At 39.9% G+C, this 15,338-nt stretch overlaps 4 protein-coding genes across 7 annotated transcripts in view; all 4 read left to right on the top strand.

Annotated features, from left to right (window-relative positions):
• The window catches only part of LOC135618807 (protein RALF-like 33), a 744-nt gene extending 733 nt beyond the window's left edge, over positions 1 to 11 (top strand). The window contains exon 1 of the mRNA XM_065120062.1: positions 1 to 11. This exon is cut by the window's left edge and continues 733 nt beyond it. The gene's annotated coding sequence lies outside the window, so the exon portion shown is untranslated.
• A 1,508-nt stretch (positions 12 to 1,519) lies between these two features.
• LOC135618806 (translocator protein homolog) lies at positions 1,520 to 3,764 on the top strand. Its single transcript, XM_065120061.1, has one exon. The coding sequence runs from the start codon at positions 3,079 to 3,081 to the stop codon at positions 3,643 to 3,645; it is 567 nt and encodes a 188-aa protein (XP_064976133.1). The 5' UTR covers positions 1,520 to 3,078; the 3' UTR covers positions 3,646 to 3,764.
• A 302-nt stretch (positions 3,765 to 4,066) lies between these two features.
• On the top strand, positions 4,067 to 8,943 carry LOC135618805 (uncharacterized). The gene is made up of 5 exons (XM_065120060.1): positions 4,067 to 5,059; positions 6,092 to 6,549; positions 6,745 to 6,954; positions 7,159 to 7,320; positions 8,418 to 8,943. Exons 1-4 carry the CDS (start codon positions 4,174 to 4,176, stop codon positions 7,282 to 7,284), a joined length of 1,680 nt encoding a protein of 559 aa, XP_064976132.1. The 5' UTR covers positions 4,067 to 4,173; the 3' UTR covers positions 7,285 to 7,320; positions 8,418 to 8,943.
• Positions 8,944 to 9,526: 583 nt separating this feature from the next.
• Positions 9,527 to 15,077, top strand: LOC135618804 (pentatricopeptide repeat-containing protein At3g06920-like). 4 transcript variants are annotated; one of them, XM_065120058.1, is made up of 3 exons: positions 9,527 to 12,838; positions 14,299 to 14,384; positions 14,992 to 15,077. In XM_065120058.1, exon 1 carries the CDS (start codon positions 9,601 to 9,603, stop codon positions 12,448 to 12,450), a length of 2,850 nt encoding a protein of 949 aa, XP_064976130.1. In that variant the 5' UTR covers positions 9,527 to 9,600; the 3' UTR covers positions 12,451 to 12,838; positions 14,299 to 14,384; positions 14,992 to 15,077. The 4 variants fall into 4 exon arrangements, with proteins under 4 accessions (XP_064976130.1, XP_064976128.1, XP_064976129.1 ...); XM_065120056.1 differs by having other exon boundaries at positions 14,944 to 15,077; XM_065120057.1 differs by lacking the exon at positions 14,299 to 14,384.
• The last annotated feature ends 261 nt before the right edge of the window (positions 15,078 to 15,338 follow it).

Below are 15,338 nucleotides of genomic sequence, written 5' to 3'. Positions count from 1 at the left end.
CTTTTAATGCACTTCTCTCTCAAAGATTTCCTTTTCTGAGAAGAAGAAAGATGATTGTTGTTTCTTCCAAGTTTGATGGTCAATGTTCTATTCACTCCTTGCTGCTTCTGGATTGTGAAGGGGATATGAGAATTTCTATAAGATAAAAATGGATCTTTTTAATGCCTTGTTTGATGTTTATGGTCAATGGTTTATGCACTTCTTGCTACTTCTAAAGATACAAAGAGGTCTGAGAATGTCTGATAAACATTTTGTTCCTTTTCTATAACTGAGTCCTTCTTCCCTGCTCTCTCATTTGTTTTTTGGCTAAATTTTTTGCCAAAATTTTTGCTTCATCTGCATGAGAATTTCTTGGTGCTTCTAGATATTCAAGGAGCTACAAGAATTTCTTTGGTGCTTCTACATATTCAAGGAGCTATCTGATAAGTTTTTGCTTCATCTGCAGTAGAAAGAGAAGATTAAAGCAAATGTTTTTGTGACAAAAGCTGATATGCTAGTTTTTTTGTGTGTCGGCAATGAACTACTGATTATAACAAGTTTTAGATTATGGTATTACCATGAGTTTGGTGGTTGGGAGTAAATGCCTCTTTTATAAATAATTGAATTGGGTTATTGGAATGAGATGATGCTATTGGTCTTTGGTGATTGGTTGTCCCCTCTCTTCTTTTTGTATACTGGGTGGTAGAGAATAGAAAGTAGAAGAGCAGAAGAACAAGTATCATAGACTTCCAAAAGATGATATGGAACTCTTACCTTTTCTAAACTTTGATGGTTGGGTTATTTTATTATATTTTGCTGAGGTTGGAATTTTGAGACATTGACCAAAGCTTGTGATGAGGCAAAGGAGGATCCAAAATCCAATATGCTCCCATACTTCCAAGTTTGAGTAATTAGTGAAGTTGACCATGTCCAACAGAGGTGGTGGACTTCTATGCATGTCAATCAATGACAATACAAAAGAGATAGACAGGAACACCAACTCCTGATTGATGGATGGATATCTTGTTTTAGTATTCATCTTGTATAGCTGCCAACCTAAACAACTTGTGAAATGCTTGCTCATTCATATAATTCATTGGATATTAAAGACTGTCATTGTATAGCTGCCAATTTACTTTTTGTTTTGTTTGTGTTTTGACAGACTTTAAGATTGGTCATTTTTTATGTTGTATTTTAATACTTTACAAAATAGCAGACATAGAGAAAGACTGTAATAAATATGCTTGAAATGTAAAAACCAAAAAAAAAGAAAAATCAGAGAGTAGTGCTGTGATTGTAATTTGCTTTCTGGTGTTTTTCTTTTCTTATTTGGATTTTGATACAAGATGAATTTAGATAATGTTTTTAAAATGTGAAGATGGACTGAAGGAAGTGAACTTGAAGTTGGAAGCTTGTCTTAGATATGACCACTTTTAGGTTGCCTGTCATGGCTTGAAGTGGTTGCAACATCATTTTCAGCTTTCTTGTCCAAACTTTGTTTGCCCAGCTAAAGTTCGTTCCCATCTCTTCCCAAGGTTATCTCAAGGCCAATTCGACTTTGAATCTGAACATGGAGGGTCATGAAGGGTCCTTTTCAGTGGCCAGTAGGTAAAGATGCCTTGTTAGCTATGAATTCCCAGGTCAGTGGTTCCTGTTCTTGTTTTCTTTTTTTAAATCTATTCTGTGGACTCAAAACCAGCTGGAGACTTTGTAGAGGTTCAATTCCAACCTAAACACTAGATTTGTGGAGAACAGTAACATGCCATGAGTTCCCTCAGATCAAGAACATCCATTCATATGATCACTGATGTTCCCATTGTGTTCAAAACATTCTTTAAGTTACCTCTAGTGAGAAAAACCCTGGATGATTAACCTTAAAATCTTTCTGGTTCTGTGTCTAGGTAAATTCTGGGTGGAAGAACAGAATATGTTTTTTGTTACCTATGAGCTATGAAATGTAAAAAGGGTCCACATAGGTTTCCAGAAGATTGTGGCAGACAAATGATTGGTGTGGCTGGCGTTTCTTGAAAGGATCAAGTCAACCACCTAGAATTTACAGCAGTGTTGGCCTCCTGAAGGTAGGTCTACATAGCTGATTGACACAACCAGGAACACTTGATTCATGGACACCCATCCAATTAGGTCTCATAAACTGCCAGTAGTGAGCAAACTGTCCTTTCTGACCCACACTGATTTATTGTAAAGGTTTCATGTCTCATGACTCTCATCTGGCATTTTCTAAATCATTTAGGGTGAAAACTCTGGTCTTGAGAAAAAGTTTCAGTGCTTCTCATAAGGGATTGGTTTTATTCTCCTGCCAAAGAGGAAATTAAATTCTCATATATGGTTTCTGAAATCTCTGAAGCATTAGTTTCAGAAGATCTGAACAGCTGTAAGGTTACTCTTTTTAAGTCTCGAAATTTTAGAGGTAAGATCGGAGCTGCAATTTTTGAGTCTTTTGGATGACAAGAGAAATCAAAATGTCATATGGGTTATAAAATTTGTTTGTGTTTCTGAAATCTCTGAACAGAGAATTGTTTTACTAGGTGTTACCAAGCAGCTTTCTTGAAACAGAGAACAGAGACACCCAATGGTCCCCTGTGCTTTGGATCCAGCTCATGTGGTTCTCCCAAGGTTATAAATCTGACACAGTAGATCTGTTTTGGATTGCTAAATCCTGTGGGTGACATTAAATGTTCTTAGATCTGGACATTGGCTGTGATGCATGTTAGATCTGGACATTGACTATGATCCATAATTCCACTTCAGTAAGTCCATCGGTTCATCTATCATGCAAGGAGTTTTCTAAGGGTGGATTAGTCCTATAGTTGGGTTCGTGGATAATCCGACCTAAGATTTCGGGTGTATATCCTCGTTTCGGATTCAGAACACCAATCCCCGAATCCGATCTAAAATTTCGGATCCGGATTGTTGTTTGACCAAAGCATCCGCATCGCCGTTTGACCAAATCCCTTCTCTCCACTCTCCACGTGGCACGCTTGTTTCCCTCCACGACTCTCACACGTGTCTCTCCATGAGCAGAACCAACTCGTTTATATCGAACACTCGTGCCTCACTCGTTTCTTTGAAGCGTCTCTCATGGCCTCTCAAACGCTCAAACACCGGCCCAAGGAGGAGCCGACGACGACGACAGCGACGACCACCGCCACCCCTTCCACCACCAGTCACAAGTACCGCAAGGACCAGAAGCTGGCCATGGCCAAGCGCGGCCTCCGCTCGCTGGCCGTGGCGGTGGCCATCCCCGCGGTCGGCACCGCCGCCTCCATCTCGATCGCCGGCGCCACCCTGGCGTCCACGAAGCCATCGTGGAGCCCGCCGGTGTGGGCCTTCCACCTGGGCTCCCTCCTGATGTCCGCGCTGTTGGGCTTCTCGTCGTGGCTAGTGTGGGCGGAGGGCGGCTTCCACGGCCGCAGCGAGGCCCTTCCGCTGTACCTCTCGGAGCTCTTCATGTCCCTCATGTGGGCGCCGCTCGTCTTCGGCGCCGGGTTCCCCAGGCCGGGCATGGCGGTCTGCGTCGCCCACTTCGCCGTCCTCTTCATGCTCTCTCAGAGCTACCGTCAGGTGAACCCCATAGCCGCCGATCTCATCAAGCCTTACCTAGCATGGGTCTCCTTCCTCGCGGTCTTCAACTACAAGCTCCTGTGAAGCTTCGAAGCTGTCTGTGTATGTAACCACGACTTGTAGCATGAGCATGAGTTGTAGCTTTTGGTTCTTGTCTGTGTTCTCCCCGAACTCGATCGAATCTACACAATAACATTATAGAAGATGGATCACGAGCTGCGACAGGTTGGATCTCACTCTGTTGCTATGCCCATGCATACGTAACAATGGCTCGTCTTAAGTTGCCTTCATCGTATGTATATAACATGCATAAGGTTAATGTTGGATATGTCATATATAAAATGTATCAGTCGAAATAGTCACGTTGGCGAAGCTTTATTATTATTGCTCTGGAAATAATAAATTTATCGAGGCATCAAAAGGTAATCATAATACATTAAGAAATGAGAATATTAAATATAAAAAATAATTAATTTCCTCCGACAGTATCGTAAATACATGAGTGACGCAGACCGGTGAACCCCGAAGCTTATCACCTCTTGTTCTTCCTTGCGGCGGCCGAGTGTAGGCGGAGAACGTCAACTCCATGACCATGGCGGCTCACATCATGCCATGAAATCCCTTTCCTTCCCCTCCGCTCCTGCCGCCCTCTCTCACCCTCCTCTGGTCTCGGTTCGTCTTCCGCTCCCGAGGAGACTCGTCAAAGCCTCCTCTCTCCCGTCTCCCAGACCCCGTACCAAACGCCCCAACCGCCTCCGCCGCGAAACCCTAATACCCAAACCCCGCATTCCTCCACCTCCCGCTCCCCTGCCGCCACCGCCGGATGAGCCCCGCATCGTCGTTTACGAGGAGGATGTCGCTGTCGTCGAACGAGTGGTCGAGGAGGTGGACGTCGAAGAAGTGGTCGAGGGCGAGGCGGCGGTGGGGGTCGACCCGTTCGCCCCTGCCGCCGCAGCCGCAGAATTCCGGTTTCTCCCCGGCGAGGTGCAACGCCTCGCGCTGCGATTCGCTGTGCTTCTCGCGGTGCAGACTGTTGTTGCGGTCTGGTTTCTTGGCGGCGAGCGGAACGAGCCTAGCGAGCAGGGAATGACGGAGGGGAAGGCTGGAATTGAGGTGCGGGAGGCGATGGAGCTTGATAAGAAGGTCTTGGAGATCAGGGCGATGGCTAAGAAGGCGAGGGAGATCGAAAGGAGGGAACTTGCTGAAGATAGTGGCATAAAGGGGGAGGTGGGCAAGAAGCTTGGTAGGTTGAAGAAGAGTGCTGCTACGAAGGTTATCTTGGATGAGAATACTTTTTCTGTGTCTTTGCCGGTGTCCTCCAAGAATATGAATGAAGAGATGAATGGAGAGAAGCTGAATTTGAAGCAAAAGATGGGTAGAGAAAAGCTGAATTTGAAGAGAAAGATCGGACTCTCGAAATCCACCAACAAGGCTGGAAACATTCCAAAGGGATTTAATGGCTCAAGGAGCAATGACGAGCGCGGCAGAGGTGTTAGTGGTACGATATTTCCTTCTCTTAGTTCAATTAGAGATAACTTTCTCGATCAGGCCTGTTCTACTTTGATTTATTGCCTAGATTAATCGCACTATGATGTTGTTTGGCTTACTTAGTTCCTCCTTTATCTTTTATTGGTCTGATTTATTGTCTCTTATTTTTTCTGGTGGGTTTCATTTATGGTCCATGCTCTGTTTTTTTCCTAGTAAATTGTGCAGTTACCGGTAACATATTCTACAATTTCGCTATCCTGCTGCATACTTGTAGTGATGAATATCTGGTTTGAGAGTTATTGTTTCTGATGCGCATTCATTAAACATTTAACTTTTATCTCAAGTGCATTACAGAAATTTAGCTGATGTGTACTTATTGTTCATTCTCTTGGACATATAAATGATCAACTCCTCATGACTTGGTATCTTGATGCGTCCTATTTAATACAAGGTCTTAAGAAAGCCAATCAATGGCTAAGGTCTGAAAAGCAATCTCTTCTTTTGAATGCCCTTGTGATCATTCAAGTGCCAAATATTGTTAAGGGGTGAAGTTTCCGTATCATGATAATTAACGTATATCTCATCTTGTGCGTTGTCATGCTAAAATAAGTTATGAACACGTGAGGAAAATGATTCCTAGCGTTATCATCCAGGAACATGGATTTAACTGCTTGATGAATTTTGATATGCCTACCTATATTACTTTATATTCATTAGTAATTTTGATGAATTCTGATATTCAATTTCAACTAAAGATGTACTCACTTTGCTATTTATTTTCTTGACTTGCAACACTAAAGCAATTGTATTGTTGTTTACTGTATACAATAATGCTTATAGCAATGGATCATCTATGTGATAACGACATGAATAGTTTTGTTAGTAATCCATGTTAGCAATTTTCATGTTTGACTCTGGCTTATTTCTGCTTGTTTTTGTAACTAATTCTTGTCGTAATGTTAATTCGAGGGAGCTTTTAGTAACAGTAAAGCCATAGTCGTCATTTATGTATATATCATGGTTATTCATGTATTCATCTTAGGTGGTATTGAGCAGATTGCTGAAGAAGCTGCACATCGTCCTGATCCTGAAGATTTAAGAGCTCATGCTTCTGAGCTGACCCAAAGATCACCTGATATCGAGAATTATGCAACTTCGTCAAGTCGAGGGACAGTTAGAAGAGTAAGTAGTGGTGATCATTTGCGTGTAAGTAAGTTTCAGAAGAGTAAGAACTATGTGGAGGACACTGAAGATATATCATTCTCTGGAGGAACCAATTCCAGCTCTGACATTGATGAAGTCTTCCCAAAGACTCAGATTTGGGAAAGTTCTACAGAAGTTACTAGGAGATTCTCCTCAGAAACTGGGAAAGTTAATGATGATTCAAGATATAATTTTCCCATTGAAAGCGTAGAGAGCAAGTCATTTGTCAACAACGTAAAAAACAGTCACTTGGATGTTATGAATGAACCATGGTGGCTGAAACTTCCATATGTTTTTGTAAGCATTTCCTACATATACTTCATTTGTCAGTAAATGAACATTTTCTTTCCTCTTCAGTTTGATTGAATTATCAAATTTTTTGTTCCATTGTGACCAATTTGGCTATAACTTTAATCTAAATTTTTGCATCTGATATCTTCACATAGCTAGAATACTTGAGAGTGATTAATCTTTGGCTACAATATATTTCAGGCTATTTTTTTACGTAGAGGCTCTGATGGTAATGGTCCTAAAGGACTTTATTCCTTGGACATAAGCTCCTCGTCAGTCGAAGAGAAAGCTCCTTCCTATACTATTGCTTTCCAAGATCGTGGGGATGCAACAAATTTTTGCTACATAGTGAAGACCTTTTTTGAAGATTTGGGTGATGTTAGTGCTGACATCGTTCCTCTCACAATTAAAGTAAGGAGCCATTCTGAATTTGCATATTAAGAATCCACTTTAAAGAAATACTTCAATATATCTGCTATCTTCTTATGGCATTTATATGTTCATTTTTCATAACAGTAATAAGAATGGTAACACTAAGCAAGTTTTCTAATTGCTAATGAATGCCCTCTTTTTACATTTCCATGATGCTAAGTTGGGATGATCGGCATGTGACAGGAACTTGATCAGGTCGTGAAGTCATTTGATCTAAAGGTTATTGTCGTGAGAAAGGGACAAATTCATCTATATGCGGGACAGCCTCTTGTTGAAGTTGAGGCTGTGATACGTTCTTTCTTAGACTAGAACATATATTTATGACCATTGACACTCAGAAACTAGGTAAGCGGCCTTTTACTTTCTCTTATTTCGAATAAATCTGTTTAAGATTATTTTTATTTGGTGACACCTGTGCACAAAGATTTTCCCCCGCCCTCCCTCAATATAGGAGATAGTGAATTGTAAAAGGGTAGCAAGATCCCCCTCCACCGGTCTGCTCTTCCTCTTCTATTTTGGTTCAAGTTACATGTGTCTTCTGAACTCTATAAGGTGTAACTTCGATGAAGTCTCATATTCCGCTGTTGCAGTGGAATGACAAGGCTCCATTCAACTTTTTTCAAGGCCCCTTGATATAGTTACTACAGAAAAAAATTGTCACTGGAAATTTAGAGTTTCTGAATATTCATTCCGATCTGATGTTGCTATTCAACTCCCCTTCTTAGATATCTTTGATTGGTACATCATACTCAATAAGCAGATGAAGAAATCTATAAAAGCACACAATTGACAATGTATTTCATGTTATGTGGCTTATTAATGTCAACCGTACTGTTTGATCAAAACCATTATGTTGGTGAAAACGTTTACAATTCTTTTTGTCTTTGCTTTTACTTCTATTATAAACCAATTGATGTCTTCTATATCTGCTTTGTTGGAGAGGACCAATGAAACCTTGTATTCTTGGTTTGTTGGTAGAACTTTTTGGATATATGTAGGGGCAAAAACATACTAAACACTGTGAAAACCATAGACAGATCCACTTTAATCAGCAGATACAATGATACAATTATTGACAAATTCAATGTTAAAACCATATTTATACAGAATGGACAGGGATAAGGGTCTAATTTTTTTGGATGAACACCAATGCAAATCAAATTAAAAATGTATTCTGATTACTTTTAAATGGCACCTTTTCTTCAACCTCCTTTTTTCCATATTCATTTGCATTAATTGAGCAATAGTTTTTGGTAGGAGGCAATTTTGGTTGGAGTGTTTATAGCTTTAGCTGGCTTAGAAATCGGAGTCCCAGACATCTCTCTCTGTGCTTATAAAATATTAGATGATAATTAACAGGAATGTTGCTAACAGCATTTATATCAAGAAGTTTGTTACTTTGTAGATGACAATAAACATCTCAATTCTGTTCTGTTTTCCAGGTTCTCGCCCCTATTTGGTGCAGTGGAGATCATGTCAAGTTGCTTATGTTTACACTTCACATCAAATTCTTTGGTCTCAAAGAACAAATTCATCAGTTTCTGGTTTCCAGAAAAAAATCCCTCCTCAGCGAAATTTGATTAATTACCGACTGATTATGCCCCCAGAACAGAGATCGGAGGCCATTGCATGAACTGTTATGATATCTAGTTCCGATGCAGCAGCAGTCTCCTCCTGTCTCAAACTGCTGTTTTTCCTTTCAGAGGTGCTGCTTTTTATCTGCCTCTTACTTTTTAAGGATTTACTATGAATCAAGCAAGTCGCAGGTGATCGTTATAGTTATGTTGGAGCATTAGCGATCAAATTGTATTCGAATTAAGGTTTTCGGAATTTTGCAGGTAAAAATTAGACAGAATCTCGAGGCACATATTGCTGTTTTGAGGTATCTTCTTTAATTTTCGTGCATGTATCGATCGAATATATCTTCTTCTTTGTCTACATGCATGATGATCGTGGATATTTCTTGAAGTATATGTTCTTTAATTTTCGTGCATGTTTTGATCGAGAATATCGTCCTACGGATGATGTAATCGAGATTCTTCGTCTACGTGCATAACAGTGTAGGAATGACGAGTGAGTTTAGAAAGAGAATGACACGTAATTTCAAGTAGAAGCCGACGTGGAAATGTTTGGTCTCCATGTTCATGTTCGTATAAACATGATAATAATAAGCAATGAACACGTGTCTAACACGTTGATTTCTTTTACTTTAAATAACAAATTCTAACACGCTGTTTAATTTTGTTTGTCAACAAATAATTACTCAAATTTATTGGATTAGACCGGTCCATCATTTATAGGTCTGACCTCAGTTCGGGTTAAGTGTGTTTTCGTTCTTTCTTTTGGTTCAAAAAGTTACATTAGTATTATAATAAATAGATCTATATCTCTTATTTTAGTATTTTTGATATTTATATTTTAAAAAATAATATTAGTATTCATATATTTATATTATTATTATTTATATTTTTATTGATATAATTGATAGTATTATGATAAATAGAACTATATTTCTCATTTCGAAATTATAAAGATATTAATATAATTTTTTAAAAGAGCTAATATGCAACTTCTCTATTTAAGCCGGCTCTCGGAATCCATTTCTTGTTGTTGCTTTCTGCCCTCATGGCGGCGGCGAGGGTTCGGGGGGTTACTCGATGCCGCCACGGGGTTCATGGCAACGACGGCGTCTTCGAAACCTTACCCACCAGCCAGGAACAGGCGACATCGGTAGCTTGTACGACACAGGCTGCTGCTCCTTCACCGCCCAGGTGGCCCTTCTCGGTGGCCGGGAATCGAGTAATTTGCAGGAAAGGTGGAAGCTTTATTTCATATTTATGCCACCGATCTTGCCGAAGATTCACATCAGATAGGCCTTCGCCGCCAGCTGGAGAAGGGAGTCGATTTGTTGATGTGGGAGGAAATCACAGTGTTAATGCGGGTAAGGAACAAACAAGAGCTACTGTTGATGAAGTTTGCCGCGTTCTAGATGGAAGCCCTTGGGGACCCGAGGCGGAGAGACTTCTTTCTGAGATCCACGCGAAACCCAATCGAGAAGTCATCTTCGGTGTCTTAAAAAGACAGACGGATTTGAACTTGGCGTTAAAGTATTTCCGGTGGGTGGAAAAGATTACTGCTGAGCCACACAGTGTAGAAGCATATAATTCTGTTCTAATGATTTTGGCTGATACCGGAAAATATGATTGTCTGGAGAAGCTTTTAGAGGAAATGAGCATTCTTGGTTATGGGTTATCAAATAATGTTTGCATTGAGCTGGTCAAGAGCTTCATCAAATCCAGGAGACTGAGAGTTGCTGTTGATTCAATGCAAATGTTGAGGAAGTTTAAATTCCGCCCTGCTTTTTCGGCATATACAACATTGATTGGTGCGCTTGCGAATGCTCGTGAACCTGATTTGGCCCTTACCATGTTTCACCAGATGCAGGAGGTTGGATATGAGCTCAACATCCAATTGTTCACAACAATGGTTCGTGTATTTGCAAGAGAAGGAAGGCTTGATGCAGCTCTCTCAGTACTGGAGCAAATGAAAAGCAACTCATTCGAAGCAGATCTGGTGCTTTATAATGTCTGCATTGATTGTTTTGGTAAAGTGGGCAAAGTTGATATGGCTTGGAAGTTCTTTCACGAGCTCAAAGCACAAGGTTTGAGGCCAGATGATGTGTCATATACTAGCATGATCGGGGTTCTATGGAAAGCAAATAGGTTAAGTGAAGCTGTCGGACTCTTCGAGGAAATGGAGCAAGACAGGAAAGTTCCATGTGCCTTTGCTTATAATACCATGATAATGGGCTATGGCTCTGCTGGATTGTTTAGTGATGCTTACAAGTTCCTAGACAGGCTAAGAGAGAAGGGATGTATTCCAAGTGTTGTCGCATACAATTCAATTCTTACTTGCCTGGGGAGAAAAGGAAAAGTTGATGAAGCTCTAAAGCTTTTTGAGGAGATGAAGAAAGATGCGGAGCCCAACCTCTCGACCTATAATATTATCATTGACATGCTTTGCACATCCGGTCAAGTTGAAGCAGCTTACCAAATCCAGCATACCATGGAGAATGCTGGCTTGTTTCCTAATGTTCTGACAGTGAATATAATGGTTGATAGATTGTGCAAGTCAAAGAAGCTTGATGAAGCCTGGAAGATATTTGAAGGAATTAGCCAGAAGGGCTGCACTCCTGATGCTGTGACATATTGTTCGCTTATTGATGGATTAGGCAGGACAGGCAAGGTTGATGAAGCTTATAGGTTGTTTGAAAGGATGTTGGATGCAGGGCACAATCCTAATGCTGTTGTGTATACATCTCTCATCAGAAACTTCTTTAGGCATGACAGAAAAGAGGATGGGCATAAGATATTCAAAGACATGAATCGGCGAGGGTGTCTCCCTGACTTGATTCTTTTGAATACTTACATGGATTGTGCTTTCAAGGCAGGTGAAGTTGAAAAGGGGCGTTCTATATTTGAGGGCATCAGGGCTCATGGATTCCCCCCTGATGCTCGTAGCTATTCTATATTGATTCATGGTCTTACGAAAGCTGGCCATGCACAAGAGACCTACAAGTTGTTTTATGACATGAAAGAGCAAGGTTGTGTACTAGACACACTTGCCTACAATGCTGTCATTGATGGTTTCTGCAAGGCAGGAAAGGTGGATAAAGCTTACCAGCTTCTTGAAGAGATGAAGGTCCAGGGTCATCCTCCAACTGTGGTTACCTATGGATCCGTGATTGATGGCCTTGCGAAAATTGACAGGCTTGATGAGGCTTATATGCTATTTGAAGAAGCAAAATCACATGGAACAGTATTAAATGTTGTTGTCTATAGTAACCTAATTGATGGGTTTGGAAAGGTGGGGAGGATAGATGAAGCTTATCTTATTATGGAAGAGATGATGCAGAAGGGTATAACTCCTAATGTATACACTTGGAACTGCCTCATTGATGCTTTAGTGAAGGCAGAGGAGATAAGTGAAGCGCTTGTATGTTTGCAGTCAATGAAAGAAATGAAGTGCGCTCCTAACACCTATACTTACAGCATCCTTATAAATGGTCTTTGTCGAGTGCAAAAGTATAATAAAGCTTTTGTCTTCTGGCAAGAAATGCAGAAACAGGGTCTGGTTCCTAGTGTTGTCACATACACAACCATGATTTCGGGACTCGCAAAAGTAGGGAATGTAACGGAGGCTAATAGATTGTTTGAAAAGTTTAAAGCAAGCGGTGGTATTCCTGACTCAGTTGGCTTCAATGCCCTTATAGTAGGCATGAGCAATGCAAATAGAGCAATGGACGCATACAGGATTTTTGAGGAAACTCGGCTAAGGGGATGCAAACTTAGTGCTAAGACTTGTATTGTTCTGCTAGATTCACTGCACAAGGCTGAGTGTCTTGAGCAGGCGGCGATTGTTGGTGCTGTCTTGAGGGAGATGGCGAAGTCCCAACATGCTGCTAGATCTTTGTAGAGCTTGGGAAATGGATGAGGATCAAAGGAAGTTTGTTGTGTCTTGAGGTAATTCGATTCTGTTATTCAATGATGCAAGCAAGCTTGGAGGGTTCATTAATATTTACAAACTTCAGCCTATATTATGGGCAGAAAATTACAGTTAAAAATCATCTATCACCCTGTAAAGGTATCTGTTCCAGAGAAAGGATAACTTTTCTGCTCCAACTTGCCAAATGGAGGCTGTCTTAGATATCTGAAGTTACTATTTATATAGGTGCACTAATTTCGGAGATTGCCTTACCAGTTGTTTCTGCTAGCTGATATCTTGTCACGTTATAGAGGCTTAGTTGACTGGAAACCTGGAGTCCAGTGGAAGCCATTTGGAACAGAAAACGACTCATATGATGGTGCGTCTCATTCTTATTTACAATCTGAATTAGTGAAGCACGAACTTTTTTAAACAAGCTATTTTGTCATCAGATAAAAGTCCCTTGCCATGTCACTATACATTGTAGTTTGTTCTTGTCCAACCACAAGGTACAACCATGAAGAGTAGATTGCTTGTATTCATTATCAAGCGGATCATCTCATGACCTTTCTCAATATATATGATGCATAATGTGCATGTTTTGCATCTTGTTGGCTAGTTTTTATTAATTTTATCCTAAAAATACATGCTTTAACAGAACCTCCGTAATTCATAGGAGATTGCAAGATGATACTATAAAAGCAGATGCGAAAATAGAATAAATCTGACTAGTGGTATAGTTCCATATATTTTTAGTGACATGGAGCATATTAAGGATGAAAGAGAACAGCAGTTTCAGCTTTGTTGTACCACTCAAAACTGTTGGGCTAACAAATTTTATGCTCGATAATAACAATGCCTACCCATATTTAAGATGCTCCATGTATTTTATAGTTTTATATCATAAAAGAGTGTTAGTGTCCTTTCAGGGTGTGTTTCTTGACAATGCTTATCCATATTTAAGATGCCCCATGTTTCTTGACAAGTAGATTTGTGAGCCCCTGTTAAAAGAAGAAAAACGGGATTTTATTCTCCCCATTCAAATTTTGAACTTTAGTCTACATTATGATAAGCATCCACTTGTAATAAAATTAATAGAACAAACATATAAGAGGTATACCCACACGCAAAACTAAACGCGATCAAACTGGCCAAAGCATCCCTCTTGCATATAATACATCTGCCTAGGATAACAAGCATCTAAAGCGTGTGACTTAATCGACCAAACTGTCCTTTTGTTTGTAATGCATTTACACAAGACGAAAAACATCTAAAGCGTCCAATACTACCAACAAGACTCAAAGCTTCCTTTGTGTGGCCACCCAAGACCCAAAAAAAAACATATTCAAAGCGTTCAAAATTACTAAGGCATCTTTTACTTATGATATGTATATCCATTACCCGATGTGGCCAAATAGACGGAAGCATACCTCTTGTGCACAATACTTTTGCCGAGGACAGAAGGTATTGGAAGCACTCGGCATAATCAAACCATTCCTTTTGCATGTGATACATCCACCTAGACCCGCCCAAGATAAGAAAGCACCAATAGCATATTACTTGACCAAGTTGTCCCTTTGTGCATATTGAGTCCATCCAGGACAAAGAACCATCTAATGCACTCCACATAATCAAAATGTCCCTTTTGCGTGTGACCCTTCGACCAAGGACAAAAAACACTGAAGCATCTAATATGATTAGGGCATCCTTGGCGTGCAATGCATCAGCCTAGGAAAAAAAAATTCCAATGTATGCAACTAAAGCGTCCACTTATGCTTGACACATCCACTCAAGACAAGAAAACAATCAAAGTATTAATTAAGCATTTTTCTAATGCAGGTAACAATGGTAGATGTCTCGAAATAGACATTATGATCTATAGGATGGACATATCCTTACACTGAAGTACAATAGAGACACAAATGGTATGACTTTTTTTTTTTTTGCCAAATGAGATTTGATAGGCGGAGCCTGATCAGTGCCTAGTGAACATGCCACATCAACCTTCGAAGATAATAAATACTTCAATGGACATGCTATATCGACATAATGATCATCCTCTATTAAACCAACAGTTAGAAAGTTAACATTAGATAAAGTAGTTTTTCTAGATATGTCTTCATTTTAGACTCACTGAAACTAATAACTTTTTATGCCCACAATGAATGAACAAATAATGGCTTTATGTCAAAGGGGTTTTGCCTGATGCACTCTTAATCTTTCGCAAGAAGCAAAATCTGAGATATGAGGTACAAGTATTTTTTTTCTTTCTTTAATGGCTATCCTTGCAAGAAGAATTTGTTTGCCTCTCTCAACTGCGACAACTTAGAAACACTTCATATCAATTTTGCCATATTAGATTGACCGTTGACGACCAAAATTGATCATATTAAAACTTGTATCTGATATCATCAATTGCCCAACTTACAATCCCTTCATCTGGTTTCTGCTGTTCCTAAAATCCAATTATTTCTTTCAATCCAGGTATAGTATAGCACAGCTGCTAACAAATCTATTCATTTATCCCTTCAGTATCTAACAAGCCATCTGATCTTAGCTTCAAGGCAGCGATTAATCTGTTGATGTTGCAGAACTGCTTCGAAGTGCCTTCTGTCAGGGTATGTTTTAAGTTCATGCATCAGTTATCTATTTAAATGCCATGTTTTACAGAGCTTGGTGAAGCGGATCAAAATGGTGAAAGGGTTAAATTTAGCAAAATTGCTGGCTTCGTAGGTTAGCAAAAGTTAATAAATCCTTGATTTTTTTTAAAAAAAAGTATGTTAAGATTTGAACAGATACATGTAGTTCAGTTAATGTATGAATGTGATATATGCTTTCATTTGGAGTATCCTATTAAGTTCTAAGAAATACCAAGTGAC

The sequence above is a fragment of the Musa acuminata genome, chromosome BXJ2-8, assembly GCF_036884655.1.
Source record: "Musa acuminata AAA Group cultivar baxijiao chromosome BXJ2-8, Cavendish_Baxijiao_AAA, whole genome shotgun sequence".
NCBI classification, from domain to species: Eukaryota; Viridiplantae; Streptophyta; class Magnoliopsida; order Zingiberales; family Musaceae; genus Musa; species Musa acuminata.
Note: the sequence above shows the minus strand (reverse complement) of the source record. Positions and strands in the feature narration are given on the sequence as shown.

Bases quoted from the DNA above. Each gene is read 5' to 3' on its own strand.
- LOC135618805 (XM_065120060.1), top strand. From the start codon at position 4,174: ATGAAATCCCTTTCCTTCCCCTCCGCTCCTGCCGCCCTCTCTCACCCT. The intron at 5,060-6,091 runs GTACGATATTTC...TATTCATCTTAG, and splicing joins GCGCGGCAGAGGTGTTAGTG to GTGGTATTGAGCAGATTGCT. The intron at 6,955-7,158 runs GTAAGGAGCCAT...GGCATGTGACAG, and splicing joins TCGTTCCTCTCACAATTAAA to GAACTTGATCAGGTCGTGAA.
- LOC135618804 (XM_065120057.1), top strand. From the start codon at position 9,601: ATGGCGGCGGCGAGGGTTCGGGGGGTTACTCGATGCCGCCACGGGGTT.
- LOC135618806 (XM_065120061.1), top strand. From the start codon at position 3,079: ATGGCCTCTCAAACGCTCAAACACCGGCCCAAGGAGGAGCCGACGACG.